Raw genomic sequence first — 25,264 nt, forward strand, 5'->3', positions numbered from 1 at the left:
AGGGAATGGAAAAACCAGCTTCGTCATATGAATGTGTATATTTTGCCCCGAAAGCAGAGTTTTAACAAGTGACTTTCTAGGGTTATGTTTGAGAAGAATCATGACATTCACTACAATGAAACGCTAGCAATATCTGTCAGGGGCTTCATACTCTGACCTTGAAAATATGTTCTATAAGTAACTAACAAAATAACCATAAATTTTACATTTATTAAAATTTATGTTTTCCGTTCTATAAAATAAATAATTTTAAATCCAATCGCAATAAATTCACTCACTATCCTTTGCAAAAGAGAATTAAGCGAATTGTGGTTGATTTAAATTTATGGATTTTAAATTGTATAAAGCCATTAGTATAAAGCCCAACATTACAATAAACAACCAAGTTTTTCTGTACATTTAGGCCAGTTTGGAAGCAAGATGGATTCTTAAACCGGAAAAAGTTCTACTTAAAATATTAGTTGACCCTGCTGCATAGTGCTTAAAAATAAAATAAAAATATTTTTATGATGAAACAGCCGTTTGGTAATACTATGCCAAAGAAACTGTAGTAGGCCTATTGAAGTTTTCTACTAACCAATTCATCACACAGTCTGCCTGACTATTTGGTTGTTTGAAATAATAACCTATAAAAATACTTTGTACGTATCTTCGAATCCACTTTTAAATATATGACAGACGAAAAGGATGACGAATTCTCAGACTTATAAGAAGATTGGTTGTACCAACCAGCATCAAGTTGAGGTAAATAAGTGAATTTCATATCCAGGTACGAATACTTCTTCTTTCCAGTACAATATTTTTACTTGTGTCACAAAAGTCTTTGAAAACTTAAATACATATGAATGATCGTATTTTACAAGCTATAATCCAAACATCAAACATCTAAAAAAAAAAAAAAAAAAAAAAAAAACCTTAAGCCAAAATAGCTTTTTTCCCATTGAGTCACACTTGAGCAAGCTGAAGATACATAATATTTCAATCTAAATTGAACTGAATTTTTCTTTCGTTCTCAACATTTGTATCTAAAATGTTATTCATCCTTTGTATCAGTAATTAAGTTGAAAAGTTATATAGAAACTGTAATATTTATATCAATTCAAAAATGAAACTAAAAATATAACGTTGCACTAACAGCAGGGAATGCGTTTTGTTGGTAAAAGTTTATAAAAGTACCATCTTGTTATTGATTTCTGAATTAATGGAAGTTCACAGTTCCATTTACCTAGTAGAGCATAGTAATTGCTAAGGGGTGGTGACAACAATGAGTTACCCCCCCTCCCCTCCATGTGTGCTCTATGTACAACCATGCAATTGGTTATACCACCATACCACCCACGGTGTAACTAAAATTTAGTTAGGTTGTAGGAAATAACTCGATTCAATATCCTTGGTCAAGTATAGTTTAAACAGTCAAAGAGGCTAGCTCGTCCCGCCTGTTGACCAATCGAAGGTCTTCTCGCCGCCATCTTTGTTAAATGATGCTTTCCCTGTTTCTCTCGTTGTCTTCTGCACTGCTGTCAGCACTGCTGGCCCCACAAATCTGCATTTCGATCTCCGCTAGACGATGCTCCACCTGAAATGTGACTTAAGTCAACTCTAAATCAAAGTTTAGTTGGGTATTTTCAAGAAAAGGGCTCCCACTATTAATTTTTGCCCTGTTAAAATGAAGGTGACGTAAATGAGGTTAGGTTAGGTTGTAGGTGCAGAAATATCATTCACAGCTTATTCTGATGAATTAAAATATAAGAAGGAGCTACGCACTTGGACGACACAAAATCCATTTTCTCTTAGTTTTTGCACACTTTGATTATCTATAAGATTTTAAAGATGCAATAGTTTACAGTGATTTGACTTTTAGTTTGGTTACTTAGTATCATAAGTGACAAAAATAAGTAGTTGGGAACAGCATTTTGTCGGATTAGTGAAACTAAACTACGTTCATTTACATACTAAAATTGGAAAACATTTTGACATAGGAATGCGATCTCTTCAACACCTCATCTTCCATAAATTCACAATTTGCAATGTCAAATTAGTATATCAAAGATTGATTAGTTAATTAAATAAACGGTATCAGCATTCTGACACATACTTTCTCCCATAAGTTTGTCAACATCCTTTATCATGTGTAAGCGGTGAGAGTAAATATTCGGAAATGGGATCTGTAAAATTTTGTTCAGAATTTAAAGGACTATAACATACTAAATTTTATCAAAATCGTTCGGGCCATTTTTGGGAAAATCCAATTTTTCTGTTATTTTATGGGGGTTTTATGGGAAAATGACATAATTTACAATAACTTTTGAACCGTAATTTTTACAGAGATGGGATTTGTACCATTTTGTTCCGAATATAAAGGACTATAACATACTAAATTTTTATCAAAATCGTTCGGGCCATTTTTGGGAAAATCCTATTTTCCGTTATTTTATGGGGTTTAATGGGGAAATCCCCATTAAAAATAAAAATTTCTAAAAATAAAAAAAAAACTATTAAAATTGTAAGGATCATAACATACTATGATAAATCAAAACCGGATTTTTTTCTAAAATCCTATTTTTCGTTATTTTATGGGGTTTTTATGGGAAAATAACATATTTGACCATAACTTTTGAACCGTAATTTTTACAGAAATGGAATTTGTACCATTTTATTCAGAATTTAAAGGGCTACAACATACAAAATTTTTATCAAAATCGTTTCGGCCATTTTTGAAAAAATCCGATTTGTCCGTTATTTAATAGCTTTTTATGGAAAAATCTACATTAAAAATCAAATTTAAAAATAAATTTAAAAAACGCCTGGAGATACCATGGATTAGAACCTACACACCAAATTTCATCGAAATCGGACCACAGGTTTAGTCCCTAGCTCTGTACACATCCAGACAAACAGACACACTGACATCACTTCGAAAACCACTTTTTTGGGTCCAGGGGGGACCAAAAACAGATATATCCACTCAAAACTCAAACTCGAAGATTTTGAGGAATACAATACTTTCTCCATATACTATGGTATAGGGGGAGAAAGTAAAAAGTGTCGTCTTTTCTGTTAGGATACATCAGATATACATTGACATTGAATAGGAACAATTATTGCCATTAATTAATGGTCCTTCAAAAACACTATTCGCTTTCGCTACAGCTGCCAATTATCCTGAGAGCTATGTTCCTCAGCACTCACCTCCCACTGCTGCTGACTCAGCTTCATGCTGAGGGCTGCGTTCTCCGTCTCCAGAGTCACCAGACGCTCCCTCAGCCTCTTGATCTCCGCGATGAAGGCCTCCTGTGATATCACGTCGGGACTGGGTCCTGGACAAACAGGGAGTTCTCACATCGAAGCTATTGTAAACACGAGAAGACTATATTTGATGTGCCAAAGTAATGAGTCATTGGAATTTTTAGAAGGCACCTGTGTGTTAAAATACGTTTTTTTAAACCTTTCCTCTATGGTTGGTCTCTTTAAAATTTTATTACCTGTTGGTAATACAACAGTTTGTCTTCACACCGTTTCCATTCATAACAGCATTTTTTAAATCAAAATTGCAATACAAAATATATATGTGTACACATTCTTAAATCATATTACTGTATCTGTTGCTATATAAATATTATTATAGGCTTTACGATGATCGAGGGTGGTTTAGTGTGTACATACCCGAAGGTGGTTTAGTGTGTTTAATGTATACATACCTCAGGGTGGTTTAGTGTATATCTACCTCAGGTTGGTTTAGTATATTCAGTGTATACATACCAGAGTGTGGTTTAGTGTATACATACCAGAGGGTGGATTAGTGAATTCAGTGTATACATACCCGAGGGTGGTTTTTTTCACCATAATACATACCCGATACATAATACATACTCAGCACTCATCATAATACATACCCGAGGGTGGTTTAGTGTATACATCCCCCAGAGCTGTTTAGTGTATACATACCCGAGGGTTGTTTAGTTTATACATACCCCACGGTTGTTTAGTGTATACATACCCCAGTGTTGTTTAGTATATACATACCCCAGGGTTGTTTAGAGTTTACATACCCGAGGGTTGTTTAGTGTATACATACCCGAGGGTTGTTTAGTGTATACATACCCCAGGGTTGTTTAGTGTATACATACCCGAGGGTGGTTTAGTGTATACATACCCCACGGTTGTTTAGAGTTTACATACCCGAGGGTTGTTTAGTGTATACATACCCGAGGGTTGTTTAGTGTATACATACCCCAGGGTTGTTTAGAGTTTACATACCCGAGGGTGGTTTAGTGTATACATACCCCAGGGTTGTTTAGAGTTTACATACCCGAGGGTGGTTTAGTGTATACATACCCCAGGGTTGTTTAGAGTTTACATACCCGAGGGTTGTTTAGTGTATACATACCCGAGGGTGGTTTAGTGTATACATACCCCAGGGTTGTTTAGAGTTTACATACCCGAGGGTTGTTTAGTGTATACATACCCGAGGGTGGTTTAGTGTATACATACCCCAGGGTTGTTTAGAGTTTACATACCCGAGGGTTGTTTAGTGTATACATACCCCAGGGTTGTTTAGTGTTTACATACCCGAGGGTGGTTTAGTGTTCTGGGAGAGAGGCACGTGGTGGCAGGATTGCTCTTCGGAGGTGTGTTCGCTGGACAAGATGGACAGCGGCGATGCGTTGGTGTGCTGCGATCTACTGTAGCCACACAGATAATACAGATTGTTCAGCAGAAACTAAAGTTGACATCTTAAAACTATTTTCATATAGTAAAAACACAAGTGAGAGTATTTTATCAATAGAAGTATTGATCGTAGACTTTGGAAATTACGTTCAAGAAAGTTACCTACGTCATCAGTGGTAATTGCGTAATCATGTGACTTGAATGTTATTGGTTGTCAATTAAGTCGTTCAATTAAGATTTACTATATTGCTAACAAAAAACAGTATTTAATGTCAAATACTTTGTAGGTGGTCAAATAACTAAACTCTAGTAAGAGGGTCCGGTTTAAAATTTGTTGAAAGTTAAAAATATTCTAACCATTTTTACATGTTCCTCATGATTGCAATTTACTTTTATAAACATGATATATGTTTTATTGACACCTTTTTAGTATTAAACCCACCTTTCTTACACCAAAGACAGAAGTGCTTTAACCCTAAACCACCGACATATTCCATATACATTCAAATATTGTTGGAGATACTTACCTAGCTGTCGTGGGACTCAGCGCAGGGCTGAAGAGCGAGTTAGAGGTGTAGGCGGAGGGTGGAGGCCCAGAAGTGGCGGCCGAGAGAGGAGGTACAGGATCTAGAGGAGGCAGTGGTGACACCCACATCTCCTCCAGGGGTACTCGCCCCTTAGTCTCTACTAGGCCCGGCGTGGACTGACTCCTGCCCATGGCCGCTGGAAGACAAATCAGGAATAATAACAAATACGTGTTTAGTGCGTTTTAAACGTAAGGGTAACTTGTGACATTTTCAAAATCGTAGTTTAATTCCTTGTAAAACAAGATGACTGTCTTAATAAGATTTAAGATAAGGGTCCGGCATAAGGTTTAAGATTATAATACATATTTGATAATGAAAAACTTATTTTTCAATCTGAATGCACTACAGAAACTAAACCCCGATTCTTTTCTGCAGCCGCAGGTCCTCCGAGAGTAGTAGGGGTAGGCTCGTTGTAAAGCTCACACGATGCTATTATCCGTGGCCATAGAGCAGTGGTCACCTGAGCAGCGTTCGTTTGTTATCTAGTCGAATTAAAAAAGTAATTATTCAGTCATTGCAACTCAGCAGCGAATGTTTCGTGCATTCTTTTAATTAGGATGACATGGATTCCGTTGCGTAGCACAATCATGTGTTGGGTTAGCAACTTTAGAACAAAAGCTTCTGCGAAAAAGATGCTGACAGGCCGTCCAAAGTCAGATCGGACGCCAGACAAGTAACATTCAATAGAGTTCTTACTGGTCTGGAAAAAAGTCTTCGTAGGCCTACCCAAAAACAAGCATCTGCTTTGAACATGTCTTACCACTCGGCTACTCAAATATTTAGGTTCGAACTTAATTATTATGCCTACAGATTAATTTGTATTAATATGTTTAATTTTGTTGATAATCCAACAGATAATCACGACGGAACCTCTCCATGTCGACCTAAAAAAATCATGGAAATGCCGTTGAGTTGCAATTACTGAATCATTACTTTTTTTAAACGACTCAATAATAAACCCGAGTTGCTCAGGTGACCACTGGTAAATGACTTTAGATAATGACATCGTGTAGGCTCTCCAACGAGCCTACCCCTACCACTCTCAGACGACCTGTCGCTAAACAGTGCACTCCAGAAAATAGATTGTTTTGCCGCACTCTGTATATTATTCATTGATAAATATATGCAATTAAGGTAACTCGTATCAACAGTTCCTTAGCGTTATCTTTCACTTCACTTTTTGAGATGGCTCTTGTTGACAAACGTGACGAGATAAAGTGTAAGGTAAGACTAGGCCTATAGTTTTTATACGTTTTGATGTGAAATGTATGTGTCCATAAAGTTGTTTTTGTGTTCTTAATGTATCTGACGACTCAAACTTGGATTACTAACCGTATTTTTGAATTCGCTACGGTAGAATTACAGTGCTAGATTTTTCACCACAAGAAACTGTTGATACTTGGACATAGGCTATACAAAACTAGAAAGTTTTTTAGTTGTAAGATCAGGCAAAATTAAGTGTTCCCCGACAATTATGTTGTTTAATAGGAAATTACTAATGGTAAAAAAATATTCTTAAAATCTTTCATAGAATTAGCAGTTTTTGAATTATTTGGGCTATATAAATTCACCATTTTAAAATTTACTATCAGACCAACTTCATTATTTTTTCCATAATAGGTCTTGTGTATGTTAACATGATTACCAAATTTCATAATCATCGAATGAAATAATTCACAGATAAAAATTTTTTTCTATAAAAAACAGAATAGCAGATATGTGGCTAAATATGCATTTTCAGACATACCTTTACATAAACCATTTTCTTCCTTTTAGTATGAGGATTTTTTTCCCAAAGTCCTGAAACGTTTTTTATGGACACCCTGTATATTAAGCTTACATTTAAAAATGAACTAAGTGTTAAACCACAGAAATGATGTGGGATTTTAATACTAACATTGTGTGGCAGAGGTTAAGTTATTTGTTTATTTTTAAGCAACTTTTAAGTCACTCAGGGGTAATTTGGAGAAAATCGTCGTTTTAAAATTTAATTTATTCAATAGGTATTATTTTCAATATTTTTTATAGGAAACCCATAAATAACTGCTTTATTTACACTATCCTGTCTACTTAGGGATGGATAATACCATTAAAATACCTATAATTCGTTATAAGTAGTTTAAAGATGCATAAATCTTGAGAAATATTAAACAATGTAGTTGATCTCTTTGAAAATTAATTACGCTATGTTAAATTGGTTTGAAGTATAGAAAATTCGTCATGTAATTAGGTTCGACATGAATACTAATTTGAAAACCTTTTCAAACATAAATGTTTCAACTACAGATGATATTATTTTGACCATATAATTGGTTAATAATTTTATTCTTCCTCGTAAAGTTTCTAATGTTCTAATAATACTTAATATCTTCACAAACAGAGCAAAGCAACAAGCAACATGAATAGTGTTCACTCTATTCGCGTCCCCACGAAACAGAATAACTTATCGACACCACCATTAATAATTACCAAGTGGAAACCGGGTCAACCATGTTTGAATGGGCAATCAAATTCAATTGCCAAAGGGAAATTAAAACAAATTGGAACTCAGTTAAGTTCAACACCGTCCAAACCAAAACCAACAGCGTTTGATGGTGCCCGTCCGTGTAAATAGAGTTTGTTTGTTTATTAATAACTCACAATTGCGTTTACCTTAACTCAACCAACCTAAAACTCGTCTTTTTACTTTCTCCCCCTATACCATAGTATATGGAGAAAGTATTGTTTTCCTCAAAATCTTCGAGTTTGAGTTTTGAGTGGATATATCCGTTTTTGGTCCCCCTGGACCCAAAAAAGTGGTTTTCGAAGTGATGTCAGTGTGTCTGTGTGTCTGGATGTGTACAGAGCTAGGGACTACACCTGTGGTCCGATTTCGATGAAATTTGGTGTTTAGGTTCTAATCCATGGTATCTTCAGGTGTTTTTAAAATTTATTTTTTAATTAGATTTTTAACGTAGATTTTTCCATAAAAACCTATAAAATAACGGACAAATCGTATTTTTTCAAAAATGGCCTGAACGATTTTGATAAAAATTGAATATGTGGTAGCCCTTTAAATTCTGAACAAACTGGTACGACTCCCATTTCTGTAAAATTACGGTTCAAAAGTTATTGTAAATTATGTTATTTTCCCATAAAACCCCTATAAAATACCGACAAATTGGATTTTACATAAAAAGTCGGTTTTGATTTACCTTGGTATGTTACCTTGGTCCTTACAATTTTTAACGTTTTATTCATCTTATGGAAATTTTGATTTTTAATAGGGATTTTCCCATAAAACCCCATAAAATAATGGAAAATCGGATTTTCTCGAAAATGGCCAAAAACTATTTTCTTAAAAATGTAGTACGTTATAGTCTTTTAAATTTTGAACAAAATGGTACAAATTCCATTTGAAAAGTTAATGTAACTTATGTTATTTTCCCATAAAAAACCACAAAATAACCAAAAAATCTGATTTATGGAGAAAAGCTGGTTTTGATCCAAAATAATATGTTATGGTCCTTATACTTCTAAAAAAAAGTACAACACCCCATTGTTGTAACAATTACGGTTCAAAAGTTGTTGCAACTTTGTGATTTTAACTAAAAAATAGCGGTTTACTCTCACCGCTTACCCATGATAAAGGTTGTTGACGAGCTTATGGAAGAAACTACGTGTCAGAATACTGATACCGTTTATTTATTCCTCATTCTATAGGGTATGCCTACTGTTCAATATCCAACAAATAATAAAATATTAAGCGTGCCAAAGCCACAGATAACTAATACGTTCAAACAATTGGTATGAAATACAGCATCACTTGACTTTTATTGGTACACAAATTCGGATGATAACATTCAATAAAAGTGATATTCGATATTTATTATAGTTCGATAAATGAAGTTGTCAATTTTAAGTTCGTTCCAATAAATTCTGCAACACTTGAATATCAATCTCTTTTACTGCAATATTGAAAACATTTTTCATTTAATTGATTGTGAGTATCGACTAATTTGGAAATAATGCATACATACCAGCAATGAAATCACCTGCAACAACAATATGTATCAATTACCTTCTTGTTACACGGATTCATTAGATATTTTTTGTGTTTTTATGGGTTAATTAGTATTAAATTCTAAATAAATATTGGGGAAATTGTTAATAAGTAGAAGCTAAGCCAAAATTATAATTAGCTCGTCACATTAGGCTGCTTCATTTATGTTATTTATATTGTTGTATTATGATTGACACAACACAAACGTCTACTTAAATGAATATCATTTGTAAAAGTGTAACTCTAATTTAAAAAGTCTTGGATTTATTTGTAATGGAATGTTTGCCACACAAGTTGTGTATATCTATATTAGAAGGTTTTATCAACATACAGTTTACTCGTATGCAAAACATTTTCCTCTGCCTACTCTCTTTATTATTAATCAGCTGTTTGTATGCATACATATGGATGTTTTGGTATTTTACCTACACTATTTTTGGCCACTAATTTGATGACGTCTCAACGGCTTTCATGCTTATCACTAAAATGTTGGTTGGTAATTAATTGGTATATTAACAATCATAAAGTAAATGTTTTTGTTAGCTAGTGAAAGAAAAAAAGTTGTTCATTGTCAAATAAAGTTGGGTTAGACGTCTTCACGTTAATTTATTTATATATATTTTTGGGCCCTACATAACAAAACAAGGTAACAAAACGTATTTTATTTAAGTTTAACTACAATTTAGGCCTAACGGTAATAGCTGTTTGGACGTAAAGACTGCTCTGGAGCCAAGTAAAAAATAGGCTTACAAAGCTCAAGGATAAATTTGTAAAGCAATGGGTGTATTTTTTAAATTTCCTCTCCCACCCCCTCAATGAGTATTTAAAGTCATTTAAGCATGAACTCGGCTTCCGAAGATGATGAAAGAGGTCAAAGTCGAGGGAAAGTGCAAGAGAGGTAGACCGAGAAGGAAATGGGAGGAAGATATAGAGGATGCTTTGCGTGAGAGGGGCAGCTCCATCCGTGAAGGTCTACCACTCACTGCAGACAGAAAGTCATGGAGGCGCCTTGTAACCTGGACACCAACCGGTAGAAGAGGACAGGATTAAGTAAGTAAGTTAAGCATGAAATGTATTTCATTCATTTTATGATTAAAGATATATTTACGGGGTGCAGCCTGGTCTAGGGGTAGAGCACGGGGGCTCCGTCTAGGAGGTTCAGGGTTCAAATCTCGTCAAACAACAATTATTGACTTTAAGTAACAAAGCCTCGTCCCACTAAGCCTAGCCTGAAGTAATTTGCATTCAGTACCGGGATAGAGACTTTTTTATATTTTCTACTCTCGAAGGGAAGGGTGGTTACGGACTCCATGGCCGGAACTAAAAACTTCTCTCCCATGACCATCCAACAATGATCTTATATACTCCAGTTGTGTACATACCTTTCTCTAGAGGCGCCCTCTTGTATTTCTCCAGTCTCTTGACCGCTATTGCCTCCAGCCTGACTCTCGCCGCTGGGTACTCCTTCAGCACGTCCCACATGTCCTTCTTGGAGAGGACGAAGAGGTCGCTGTAGCCCACGGACCTCACGGACGCCGTTCTTCGGTTGCCTGGAGGATAAGGTGGATAGTAAAACACAAAAAACCCGAATTTATTGTCGATAGGTCCACGGACAATGGAGTAAAGTCTTCGTCACTTAAACTCTTTGGCAAGTTCTCTTTTGTTTTTTATAGGAGTTACTCTGCTGCAATTTCTATCAAGGACTATTGATGATTTAATAAATTACATAAACATATTTGTATATGATAAATTTATCTAATGCTTGACAATGACACCTTAGAGTATTGAAACCGGTCACTATTCCAACGACAAAGGGTTACATTGTTAACAAGGTATTTATTTAACCTTTATAGTATTAATTGTTAAATAATTCACAAGGCAACACCATTAAAAATAAAGGTTATCTTTTCGGCATAAACTTGGCATCTATATCCAGGGTTCAGGAGTAGTATAGATAAGACTTGTTGTGTTTTGCCCTCCAAAAATCATAGTTTTCTTGCAGTTTTAACAGTTTCAAAAACGAAAAAATATATAAGGTACTTGAAATCTAAATATATTTATTCAAACAAAATCGTTGAAATAAATGAAAATTTATTTAGAAATATCAACAAAGAAATTACACTAAATCGTGCTCATGTGAAAAGTTTAATTCATCATAATCAATAGTATTTTAAAATTAATTGTTTTAAACAGCAAGACTAGAAGAACATGCAAAGTTACAATTAAACAATTAACAAAGGTTTGTCATGTTTAAACCAAAAACACGATTATGAATCCCTTAATCTTGCACTTCTGGAGCTTGATTATATCTTGAGTTTTCAACTCACATTAAATTATCATCAAACTTTGTAACTGTTTTATGATTTATGAGTTCTTTTGTATAGTTTTAGGTATTTGAAGTTTTGTAATCTAAATCCTTTTTCACACAAAAACAGGTACGACTTTTACACAGGAAATGACTTAAGAATAGTAATTATTTATTAAAACTTAAATACAGTTATTATATGCGTATATTTATATTAATAGTTAACACTATTTTATTCTGTTTATATTAAGTGGATAGGTAAGGTTGAGACATCAGGAATATTTAGGAAAAGGAAAATTTAGATCGAAAACCGGCAACGGTATCCGTAAACTTAAATCAAACTTTAGATTGGTTTATGGAAAACAAGAAAATAAATTTTAAACATTTTAGATCTGTTATTAACTTACACATTTATTTTATGTGTTGATTAGTAGTTTAGTAACATTTTTTATATTTGTCTGTTAGCTAAAGTATATCAGATATTTTAGGAAAAACAATTTACAAAACAATTTACAATGTCAATTTACGTATGAAAAATAAAAATAGAGAGAAGCAAATAGAGAAAGAGAATATTTTTTTTAACTTCTACTCAAAGAGGGCTACTTAACAATGCGTGAAATATATTGATAAAGAGAGTTAAGAAAATGTAGAACAGAACATGCAGTGAAAAATCTTAATGAGAAATAATTATACATGTTGTATTTTTTACTGTTGTATATTTTATTCCATCTTAAGAAAAATTCACGACAATTTTAAATATACAACTGAAATCAAGGAGGATAATTTTTCATCAAACATTATCTTCCAAATCCATGTTGTTCATAAAACTTAGAGTATCACAAATTATTCTGTGAACTATATAAACGTAATTAAATTTAAAACATTTAACGTCGGGACTTTGATAGATATTGTAAAAGGTGAACAAATATCTCCTTCGTCAAATCATAGACAAAAAGAAAAATACAATTTTACCACTACAATTAAGGTTAGGCACGGTTAAGAAATTTTACCTAGTGATAATGCCGCAAAGAGTAAAATGAAAAACAATCCCGGGCTCGTGCCTAGCGTCCTAGGACAGCAAACTACTATTGGCAATTCCAAACTACAATCAAATTGGAAAACAGCAAATACCATGCGAGACGAAATAGATAAAGAAGTAAGAAGGAAGGGAGAATGGATGGATGGCATATTTACCCAGCTGTTTACCTGCGGTGCCCATGTTCAGGATGGAGATCTCGCCAAAGTAAGATCCTGCTTTGAGAGTAGCCAGGACAGTCCTACCGTTGTCGGCGACAACTTGTAGACGGCCTCGGTTGACTATGTACATCTCCTTGCCCACTTCCCCTGCAGCAGAAACCATACTCCGATGGTCAGTCACAGATAATTGTGAATAAATAATGAAAACGTATAAAACTTTAGTAAAAAATAAACAATGTGAACAAAGTAAAAACAAAAATTAACCGCTCAACAACAACAAACTACTGCTGTCACTTCTAGAATCAATGCAGGTGAAGGTTGCTGGTTGGTTAAGTGAAATCGGTCCTGGACGCATAATTTTGATTTCAATTGGAGTTCCGGCACATAGGGCGAATGAATGGAGTCATTTGATTGGCTGATCCAACATTAACAAATTGCAGATGCAGATATTCGATATTTTTAACAAAATCGATTATAAAATGAAACTGTTATAACCTAACTAACCAAACTTGCTGATAATGAAAAAATCTAATTTAAGGTTTACAAATCGATATTTTCAATCAATATTAGTCTAGCCCAGTTAAGAAACTGTACGCAAATACACCACTGTTGGATCAGCTAATCAAAAAAGTCCATTAGACTCCATGATGGATAAAAACCTCCATCAAAAAACACAAAAAACACAACCCAACAATATTATAAGTTAATAAATAAAAGTTAGAGTCATGTTAGTGGTGTTTATACGCCAATTGACGTAAACATTTTGCATTAGGATGCAATTTATTCAATTTTAGTTTCACTTGAGCAGTAATTATATTGTGATTTCCTCCCTTATATTGGTACTAATTATTGTTTTATTAAGGAGTTTTGATTCTTGTTTATCACTATTGACTTATATGTGAGAGTTTTGTTTAGGTAATTTTCCTTCTTCCGTTGTACACTAATCATGTTATGTTTTAGGTACTGCACTTCTTCATCTGATGTCGAGATAGTTTATAGATTATGAAACGCTATGAGATAGTTGTAACTAATCGATAAGGAAAATACCCCCAATAACCTTGCAACGAAAATAAAATTTTTTTTGAATTGAGCGACAGAACCTTTTATGTAGCATCCATACACAATTTTCCTTCACATCTCTAATTCGACCTGAAAGAGGATGATCCTGGTTTTGACTCCCTTTAATACTCAATTATACCCCAGTCATGTATATAAAATAATTGTATGAGTTTACCTTTTCTACAGATATAGTCCCCGGGAGAGAACAGCACTGGCCTCAGTCTGAGGACGAGCTCACATAGGAAGCCGGCCTCGGTGTTCTGGAAGATCTCCACCCTCTTGAGAGTGTCCAGGTGAACGTTGATGGCGATTTCAGCCTTCAACTTGTCTGGAAAAGGAAGAACGCAAATATTATTCACATCAATTCAGCGTATTAACCAATCTCACCTCAGTTAAAGAATGTTGTCGATGAATTAAAGTACAAATATAATTGTGTGTGTTTTTTTGTAGTTTACCTAACGTTGGTAGATAACTCAAGCAAAAATGAAACGATTTTGACTAAATTTGGTACAAATGTGTAAACCTACATTTATTCGAACGAGTTCGCGAACCAGTGTGATCGGGCAATGGGAACGGGGGATCATGGGGTATATTTATGGGGTAACATTTGGTTTTTCTAATTTTTGAAAAAAAAAATTAAAATTAGCAATTTCTTTCCAACCCATTATGAAGAGCTTAAAAGACAAATGATTTAGTATATTTAAGCATAATTATGCGCCTAATGGTTACGGAAAAAATTCCAAGTAAATGTAAATTTAAAATTACCGTGTTATTCTTATGGAGGATAAGAAAACTGTTGTTGTTTGCTTGTTTATGAGCATATCTTGATCACATTTGGAAAATGAATTTATTTCATGCTAAACTATTAACTTTTTACAAAAAAAAACTTTTTTTCCCTCTCTGTTGAAGAAAACGTAGAGTAGGTCTACTCGTTAAACTAATGCTATTTAAATAGGGAATAAATGTTATATTTTTAAGGAGACATTTTAGTGTAAATCCAATAGGCAAATAGAAAATTCGATTAGTCTGCAGGTTTGCTGCAGCAGGGGTATTTGGGTCTCGTCATATTCACTCTTGAGGGCAATGTTGGTTAATGTGTGGTGCTTGTTAAAAATAAACTTAAATTGGGTAATTTGAGTAACTAAAAATAAATACTTCTTCCACGCAAACTATAAGGCCGGGGCCACACGGAGCGGATGAACCGCTTCCGGTTGAGGTTTCCCAGCCTACGTATTGAGATTCTAGCATGGTTTAATTCACTTGTTCTCGTTGTGGTCATGGAAGAAACACGTATGTTAGTTTGGGCATTAGAAGCGTGTGGTGAGCTAGAGCCTAAGGCAAACCGAAATCATTGGGTCCATCATTTCATAACCGATAAACCATTTGTGTTTCAAACCTTTTACGAGCACATGCGAAACCATAGTTCGGAGTCTTTTTTTGTTACTATCGCATGTAGATAGCATCGTTTGACGAGCTACTTCAATTGCTTTGACCGCATATAACTAAGGAAGATATACTCATGAGAAATATACAACATGAGAAATCCCACATTATCTTTAACAAGTTCTATTGATTTGTCTGTATCGAACATTTTACACCTATAAACCGAAATGCACAAGCACAAACTAAAAAAAAAACCACTACAAATGCTTGAAAATGAGCTCTAACCGCGCGGACAATCCGTATCGTGTGGCCACTCTCATAAGACTACGTGTGTCATCCCCTCCAACGCGGCTTATGATCGCGCGGACAATCCGCGACATGGCGCGGACAATCCGCCCAGGCGGCTTAGGATCGCCCCGTGTGGCCACTCTCATTTGATTCAATGTGTTGTCGGACCACGCGGATCATCCGCGTGGTCCGTCCGCGCGGATGATCCGCGTCGTGTGGCCCCGGCCTTTAGGATGGGATGAGAGAAATACTCCAAACTATACTGAGAATAACACTACAAGATTAGTAATATTGAAATAGTTCAACTGCACTTATTAGTTAATACTACTCCACAAAAAAGCTATGGTGATTGGGTTAAAATTCTTTTGGGCGAAACATTATCTACCTAGGATGAAAAAGTGTATTTCATCGCTTGGGCCTGAAATGGTATTGTCACTCCAGGTTCATTCAAGTTTATCCTTTAATATTATGTTCTTTAAGCCACTCCTTTTGAACCTTCTTAAGCGAAAGTTCACCAAACGTTCGATAAGAAGCAATATTATTTTTAAATTGGAGTTGTTGGAGAATATATTTTTCAAATTAAGTTGAAATGGATAAACACTTTGAACACAGTAGCAATTTAACTAAGTAGGGCAGACAGAGTTTTAAGAATAAAGGAACGCTGATCTCCACTAAGTATGCAGAGTCTTCCACTTTCAGGGTTATTGGGCGTTTCAAACTAAGGCTTGCACTGAAAACAAATGTTAAAAGTTTATGATGTCGTTGGAAAAAGTTATTATTTGTCTTTAAGTAATTTGTTTTGTTAATTTTGATTTTGCGTAAATTTTACAGTTACTCAAAACAAATGAATGCCCGACATAATCTAAAGTATTTTATCGAAAAATGGAAAGTGGTGAAAAGTCAAATTTACTTAATGAAACAGTTTGAAGTTCACAGGTAAAATTAAAAGTACGTAAAATATAACAAAATCTATTTGGAAGAAAAAATAAAAGGTAAGTTAATTTGTAAGTATTAAAGGAAATCCTCATTGCTTATAAAATGGCTACGTATACTTCTAAATTGAATTGTCAACCTTATGTTTAGTAAGAAAACATATTATGTCTAATAAGCTATTTTAATTTTAAATAGTCAAATTAAAAATATATTTAAGACCTTATACCCAATTTTGACAAAGAAGTACGTGCTAATTTATTTGCATAAGAGCAGACCAGATCTAAAGCTGCACAGCAGATCCAGTCAAGTACAATATATTTTTGTAATTAAAGTGGTTAAAGTAACTGTAATGTTGATTATCCAAGTGGTCGTGTAACAGCACACAGTGTACAGTGTATTTCTTTGACTCTAAATCTTTGGCGTCAGTTTATTACATATCTATATTATTACAGCATTTGTTATATGTTACTTTCGTATCAGTTGGTAACAATGATTAATCACCTGGTAAACAGCTGACTGCCTTCTCCTCGTCAGAACACTTCTGTGTGAGCCACAGGTAGTCGAACCATTTGATTACTTTCACCTGAAGATGGTTCGGAACTCTTCTCATCCGCATGTAGGTCTTCACTCCATCCAGCTTGGCTGAAACAATAATAGTTCAATGTAGTCGAATTTTCGAATACATAATCGAATATTTGAATAACAATCGAGTGCTTTGTAGTTGTTCGTTATCAAAACTCGTAAATAGATCATGTGTTGAATTTTTCTGTATAATCGAATGTAAAGTGATAATCAACCCTATTGAGTTGCTAAAAGTTGTTGATAAAACATAGAAATCAATAACAGGTGTGTTGAATAATAAGTACTATCGAATGTGAAGTGTTAATTGTTTCTATTCAATATTTATTAGTTGTTGATTAAACATAACAATCATGGGTATATGGATTGAATAATCATTGCAACCGAATTCCTAATAGACAAATCATGCCCACTGAATGTTCATTATAGGGTTCAATAGTAATTCAAATCAACTGCATATTGGTGTTTGAACAGAGGAATGTAGGGTTATGTCCTGTAATAGATGAAGAAATTACTATGTATACGGGTTATAGCCTATTTCGAAACCATATGCATGGGTTAAGTTGAATTGACCAGGACGAGTAAGTTTAAAGTAACTGATATCCATATATAACTCCCAGAGTACCCAACTTTTGAGAAAACTAAAAGACACACCTCCATAAACCATATACTTAAAATGTTCGTCATGACGAGAAACCTTGCGCAAAACTATTCATCCTACTAATATTATAAATGAGAAAGTTTGGATGTATGGATATGTATGTATGTATGTTTGTGACAAGTAAACGCGGAAAATACTGGTCGGATTGGGCTGAAATTTGGCATGATGATAGCTCACATTCCCGATTAACATATAGGCATGTTCTTATCTCAAAAACCCTTTCGAGTTCCGCCCCAGTGGCTCTGCAGTTCCTCATGTTAACCTTATGAGTATTCATATTTTTAAAGGGAATTAAAAAAATTAGCCAGCTGTGTCAACTAAAAGAGTTGGTTCTATGATATGCAAAAGCATAAAAAATTTATAAGATATACCAACAAGGTGCAGCACTATTATTTTTTTCAGCAACAAAAAAACTGTGAAACGCAATGAGAACTGTCAAAGTAAGATTTTTATTACAGTTATGTTTATGTTTTTAATTTCATGAATGATTTTGTGATATTTTGCGAATTATAAATAATCCATCTTTCTCTATTGTGTAGGTAAAGTAGTACAACATTATGGCTATGGTAGATGTGTAATACTATAGCATACCGTAAATTTGAGTAAGCAAATGTTATCAAACCATGTCTTCCCACATTGCAAACGCAAAGATCGAGTATAACTGCATTTATACTTATTTTCCAACCCCGTACGAAGGACGGGTACTCTGCTAGTTATTTCATAAATTGCCCATTAAGGTCGTAATTCCTTTCTAAGTAAACTTTCCATATGCGTAATGTTAAAGATGCCGCAGCTGTACTTATTTGTATGTTATTCTTTGTATTTATTATCTTATTTAAATCAGGTGTGATTATTTGTTTGTATTACTGTATTCTGTTTTGTTTAATTCAGCTTAACTTAACCAATCAATAGTTGTATGTTATTCTTTCTATTTATTATCTTACTTAAATCAGGTGTGATTATTTGTTTGTATTACTGTATTCTGTTTTGTTTATTTCAGCTTAACTTAACCAATCAATAGTTTTAATAATACTTATAAAGTCAAACGGGATGAAGCTCGTGGGTAACAGCATTGAATATTGGAGTTCTATTAATAGTCAAAGGTAACAGCAATATAAATAAGTACATTTTTGTCAAAGCCAGTGCAGTAGTTGCACAACAGTACAGTGATTGAAGGAATAACACCATAAAGTCGAATGTATTTGAATTAAGGTTGGCTTTATCTAATAAATACAATAATCAAAAAGAGATCAGCCGTAATAGAATTTGGGTTGAATCTAGATGCAATGAGAATTTGGGCTAATCATATAGTCATCTTATTGTATCGATCTTGTATAGTAGAAAGCATTTTTGAATACACCAGTTTATATTTTTTTTATAGTTTTGGACAGTAATTCTTGTGTGATAATTATAACTAGTTTTTAAAAATTTTTAAGCATTATAAAAATTATAACAAAAATATAGTTAAAAATTGTTAATAAGTTATAATATTGTTAGAAATTTAATATTTCTCAAAATATTGTTAATTTATGCATGAATAATTATCCCTCCATATTCTAATGTATTGTATCTATAATGCATTGTTTAAATATTTGTTTGTCAGCATCACGATATGCAAACAACCCAGCACCACTATATTGGGTTTTGGTTTATGAACAAATATTATTCATATCAATTCAGTGTATTGAGCAATTTGACCTCAGTAAAAATATTATATTGCAATTTTATCAACATAAAGTGCTTGAATTTTTTGTATGAATCATTCTAAATATTTTGGTTTTTCATGTAAAAGGGTAAACAAATAACACGATTAATTTTACATCCTTTTCAAAAGCTGTGATAATTGAATCACGTGAAAAGTAAATAGGTGGAAATTAATTTAAAATAAATGTATAATATATGCATATATTATTTACGTCATATTTGATTTCAAAGAAAACTAAGTTACTTAAAGATCACATGACATTTTCTAAAATCATTTTTTATATTTTTAAATACTATAATACTATTTTTTATTTTACCAATCTTGAACAATAACATACGTGCAACACATTAATATAGTTTAAACACTAACAAAATGTAGGCCTATTTATTTGTTGAATATAAATGTTATCTATATTTTAGTTTATATATTCACAAATGAAATAACAATTCGTAAACAGCCCAGTTGATGTTGTATTGATTTCACGAAAGTGCTTTAGTATTCTGAGAGTTACCCGCGTCCGACTGAAACTAGAGGCACGTAGCTTGTGTCCGTTACATCTACATCCAGAATATAATGTAGTAAACATTTGGACAAAACATTCATTACAAGATATCTCACAAAAACAAACATACAAACTATATGATTGATTATTGTGTAATGTTTTACTTTTCATAAATCTGCATACATTTATCCATTTATCTCAGATAGCTGGATGTGTTTCAGGGTGAAATAAATTTTAGTTATTTTACTCTTATAATTTATAATAAACTAGTAAACTGAAAATTATGAATTTTATAGTTATTTTTTATGCTAGTCATTGTTAAACGTAACAAAAGACGGAAAATGTGTTTAAATGGAAATTTTTACATCCTAAATTAAATTAAATATTATAATTTCAATTTTACGGTTGATTGAGATGTCTTATGTATATTGAGTAGATATATTTGCAGATATTTAAAGTAGATTTTCCATCCTTATGTAATATCTAAGGCTAAATAATTGTTCTTAAACGGAATGTCAAATGTGTTTTTACTGTAAGAAAAATAATTTTCAATCTTGTGGGGTAAATGTAAAGTCTAGTAAACTTCAAATGCACACTGCATCCCATACAATTTAACTTAAGAGAGTATGTTTTATCCGTAGTAGTATAAGTAGTTTCCTGCATTTGCATACATAATGACATATTATTTAACATACGGCCTTTATATGTGTAATATGTATTGTTTATACATATTACAGACAGAATATGTTTATAATAACGAATTCATACTACAATCACAAACGTAATATTCCATTTTTTAGACATATACATTTTATTAAGTCATGCTGTTTGGGAGCAATAATAAAACAACAAAATTTGTTACGTTTCTTAAAAGCGGTGTTACCATTTAACTAAGAAAATCACTAGAGTATATTTTTATACATTTTACCCGCAAAAGTTTTTTAAACAAACCTTTTCAATTCAGTTCTTACAATTGAAAAGATGCACTTTACAGTATTGTTTACTTATTTGACATATTTGTTTTGCTAATTTGTCCATACAAGTTTTAACCAATGAGGTTCTGGGATTGAGAGAAAAGAAGTAAAATTCCAATGCTTTGAATGTCAAATTATCAGATATTAAGGCCAATTTAATTTATTATACATTAAGTGAGTGGTTGGGACAATGAGTCGTTGCATCACAATTCAGTAGAAATGATAGGTTATAAACAAAAAGATAACCTCTATTTTAGACATTATGAGTAGTGAATGTTAGTAAAAAAAAGAGAAAGATGCTGAAGATGGGTTTTAATGATAACTCGAAATATATCTCCACATTTTTTAAATATTTTTTAAAACTTTAATTTAGTGATGAGAAACCAACAAACCAAGAATCTAATTGTTCGCAAATCGCGTAGTTAGCCTTAAAACTATCTTTAAATGCGATCGTTGCGTAAACTACTATTCCTTAGCGCAATATTATTGGGATTTTTATTTGATTTAACATACTCAAAACTTAAAACGAGATTAACTGCGTTTAATTACTACTCTATCTGATATATCATAATTCTGCATGTAATATTCAGGAGATTGTATGATTTTATAAAATGTAATGTAAGTTTTATATACTTAACATGTACATATTTTTATAACATACAGGATAGTATAGAATAAATGCAACCCACTCTGTTAAAGTTTCGCGTAAACATCAAACTGGCAGGATTATATTTAACGAGGCAATGTATTACAGCTGTGACGGAAACAGGCTATTTTTGCTGGTAATTTATTAACGCTCATCCTTCACATTGTCAGCTGTTTCCTGCGAACCAGCATATGCTCGATGCTGCAGCGCAATTATATATACTGCTCTTTATACTTGAATATTGGTATTAATTTTTTATTTTGTATGCTTCGGTTGTTTGTTGAAAATTTTTACATATTTTCACTGTGATTTAAATGGAAAAAAATTAAATTCATTAGAAGTTAGAACTATTAAAATTCAAGACAAAACCGCTATCTTAATTTCAAACGTCATATACAATATTCATAAATAAATATTTTAATTAATTTCCCTCCTAGTTTAAGGGCTATTTATGTATATTCTACTAATAAATCCATATTCTTGTGTTTTAAACAGTATCCTGCAATTGAGGAAAATGTTAAAAAATGTCAGATTTAAAATTTAAGACACAAATAAAAGAAAGAAAATAAACTTTGTAGACACTTAGGCTATTCAAATATTTGACCACTTGTACATTTTATGGTTCAGGATTTAACGATTACGCCCGTTTTGTTTAAATTTTCGTAATCAAGTTTACAAGGATGGTCATGATCTCTTTTGTAATCTTAAAGTACGTGGACTCTTCCGAAACTCACCATCCAGTATTGCTCTTATATTATTTTCTCAACATTATAGAGTTCTTAGCAAAGGTATAATAATAATTGGATTCTACTTGCAACCACAAACCAACCAAGAGATGTATGGAATATTTTGAATTGTATGATCATTAGGGCATTTTATATTCTAATTTCTTTTTCTAATTTCTTTTTTGTTTGACAACGTATTAGATATATCAGTTGGATGTATTATGAAATACTTGAATCATTTATTCAGGTCTATTTAGATTAGACCTATTATAAAACTTTAGGGTAGTACATACGAGGGGAGTAGGCTCATAATAGGCCTACTAACTAAAAATATATTTAGCTAAATTTGGACTCTTTTCACTCGTAAGTTTAGTAATCAATGCCATAGAAAACAAATCATAAAAACTGAATTTATTCACAATCTAACGTTAAAGTTCAACATAATAGTAAATATTTGAGATTTTGTTGACATACACGTACAAGATGAGATGACAGCAATGGATTTACGACGTCACAAATGTCCGGAAACGCCGGAAGTGGTAAAGAAATAACGGAAGTGCTAAGTAAGAGACATCCGTCCATCGCCGTAAGGTCGTAGTCCGCATTTATAGGTCGTATATTTGAAACCCTTCGCCATCATCGATAAGACCATGGTGGGCAATAACTATATATGATGTTCAATTACAATACAAATAAGATAGGATACTAGGCCTACCACGTTTTAACGACAAATTAACTTTTATAGTTCAATTCTTGTTTTTGAAACTCGGACAACTTGTTTCAACTAACAAAGACAAGTCACTAAATAGTTGGAATAAAAGTTAAACAGATAAATATAATTTAATGAGGTAAGAACTGAAGCCAAATATCCCCTTTTCACTTGCCAAAATATTCGTCCATAAACGAATTTTTATGTAGCTCGATTATCTATTGAAAATTGTTTATAAAATCATGCAGAAGTATAAACGTATACGTTTAAAGGATTAAATATTTTAAGCAATTATAAAGTTATTTCGGTTTAGTTTGATTCCTTTAGATTTGCGATTTAGTTTTTTCAGGCTATTAAAATTGGTAAGTAGAAGTAACGATGAACAACAAAGTACAAGGAATTAATTTTATTTCGATGGTACACGTGCATATTATTGCATATTATATTATGAGAATTTATACTATGCTGCAATGTAATTGGACGTAAGTCTGTATTGTAGCATTTAAATAAATAAATAATATTACTTGTACAACATACAGAGTATTATCAATTGTAACAAAGAATAAAGAAATAAATCGTACACAGATGCGTTTTTCTCGTGGTATTATGAGCTAAAACTATGGATGCAATTGTACCGACAAAACAGTTATGCTACAGACACGGCTGTATTGAAACTAGTCCATCTGTTAATTAAAGTTGGCGCGAACGCGGGAAATGAACCGGAAACACTTGGAAACCGGAAATTACTGATCACGGAGTACCAGATAATTGTAACATACCTGCAATGACCATAAGCAATTGTATATCACTGGGGCTCGTGTCAGTGAGGTCATTTATAAACGAAATTGTTCTATAGTTTTATATTCTATCTGAAGACTTTTTTGTCTTGATATACATTCATGCATCTAGACACTTATTGTAATACCTATAATTTGAAAATTACCATTGCGACTGATACGAAAAGTGGAATCCTCAATCACTTGCAACTTGTGATATTTAGTTAACATGATGCGACAAACTAAAAGGTGATAACATGAATATGATCAGCTGGAACTAGTCACAAGGATGCGAACTTGTTGGATAACCTCTCAATAGAGTGTGCTAAAGTTTAAGTTCTACAACTATATTTTTTTCCTCCCAAGGGCGACTTGTTCCAATTGTTTCAGCAGTTGAATTTGACATCAAACATCTATGAGCACTGAGTTGTGAGGGAATCTGAAGATGATCAAAAAGCTTGCAAATGAGACAGAGTGTTGAAATATTAACCTCAAGTACCCTCCTCCCTCCTTCCTGACCTAATATCCTATAATTTATCCAAGACTCATTTATGTGAGTGCAGGAACGAGTCAATGATCAGTGTACCTTTGTTCCTGACGTAAGACCAGCTGTTTATTTTAGCTAGACTCATTTATTACAAGACCAATGTTCAAAGATATCTAAAGGCTAAAATTTTTACTATAAGTTGTTCTTTTATATTGCCATGATGAATGCGTACCTTTAACACGGGAAGGAACATATTTTGTAGTCTATCTAAAGTCTAAGTTATCAGTAATCTCTTACTGTAAAGTCTAGATGTTATCAGTAGTTTGGTAGTGCCGTAATGATAAGTGGCACACCAGAAATGAACACTTAGGTCGTATACTAGAGACGTGCAGTAGCACCCTAGAGGCGCAAACTACCTCACAAGTACTGCTTCATTGGCCATAGTACCTTGGGTAACATACTTCAGGAGAAGTAATGTAGTAGGCTAGTTGAAATCATTATTCACTGTAGGCTACATCAGATGGTTTCTAAATTTATAGTCTCATTGTTTGAATTTACTGAAGGTTTTTGTTTACCTAAACCAGACAAAGAGAATTATCGGATAGTAAATCTTAAATATGATTTGAGACTGAATAATTTATTTTCCTTTGGGTGTAAGTGTTGGTAAAGTTGTAGCAATTTTTAAGGCAGCTTTGATAAGGTAACAAGAATTATTTTTTATTGTGTAAGTTTACATTAATTTATTGACGTCACTCATATAGCATCATATCCCAATTTGTATCTTTCCAATATGTATTTAAAATTCTAAAATCTAACAATCTCCTCATTTCTAAGAAATTATTCCGTAGTTTATCAATTGATGATGCTTACAGGTTTGAAATACCTTACTTACAGTTTGTTGGAGTTTACATGAGAGTTTAGGCGTTTATTAGCTACCACCAATTGCTATTTTTATGTAGAGTTTACGATGGATAAAAAAAAAATAGTACCCAGATTATGAATACTTTAGGTAAATAATATTTTTTTTTTTAAGTTATA

General features: G+C 33.1%; 1 protein-coding gene across 4 annotated transcripts in view; it reads right to left on the bottom strand.

Annotated features, from left to right (window-relative positions):
- Window positions 1-1,088: 1,088 nt before the first annotated feature.
- Window positions 1,089-25,264, bottom strand: part of LOC128992107 (cyclic nucleotide-gated cation channel alpha-3-like) — a 233,054-nt gene continuing 208,878 nt past the window's right edge. For 2 of the 4 annotated variants that reach the window (XM_054415522.1, XM_054415519.1), the window contains 8 exons: window positions 16,964-17,104; window positions 14,034-14,186; window positions 12,797-12,946; window positions 10,680-10,847; window positions 5,196-5,391; window positions 4,570-4,682; window positions 3,190-3,317; window positions 1,089-1,576 (listed from right to left, as the gene is read on the bottom strand). In XM_054415522.1, coding sequence (XP_054271497.1) covers window positions 1,475-1,576; window positions 3,190-3,317; window positions 4,570-4,682; window positions 5,196-5,391; window positions 10,680-10,847; window positions 12,797-12,946; window positions 14,034-14,186; window positions 16,964-17,104 — 1,151 coding nt within the window. In that variant the 3' untranslated portion in view covers window positions 1,089-1,474. The remainder of the gene's footprint in view (window positions 1,577-3,189; window positions 3,318-4,569; window positions 4,683-5,195; window positions 5,392-10,679; window positions 10,848-12,796; window positions 12,947-14,033; window positions 14,187-16,963; window positions 17,105-25,264) is intronic. The other 2 variants (XM_054415521.1, XM_054415520.1) reach the window with 2 other exon arrangements.

This window comes from Macrosteles quadrilineatus, unplaced genomic scaffold (genome assembly GCF_028750875.1).
Source record: "Macrosteles quadrilineatus isolate MER2022 unplaced genomic scaffold, UCM_ALF_1.0 Scaffold_4__1_contigs__length_99947679, whole genome shotgun sequence".
Taxonomy (NCBI): domain Eukaryota; kingdom Metazoa; phylum Arthropoda; class Insecta; order Hemiptera; family Cicadellidae; genus Macrosteles; species Macrosteles quadrilineatus.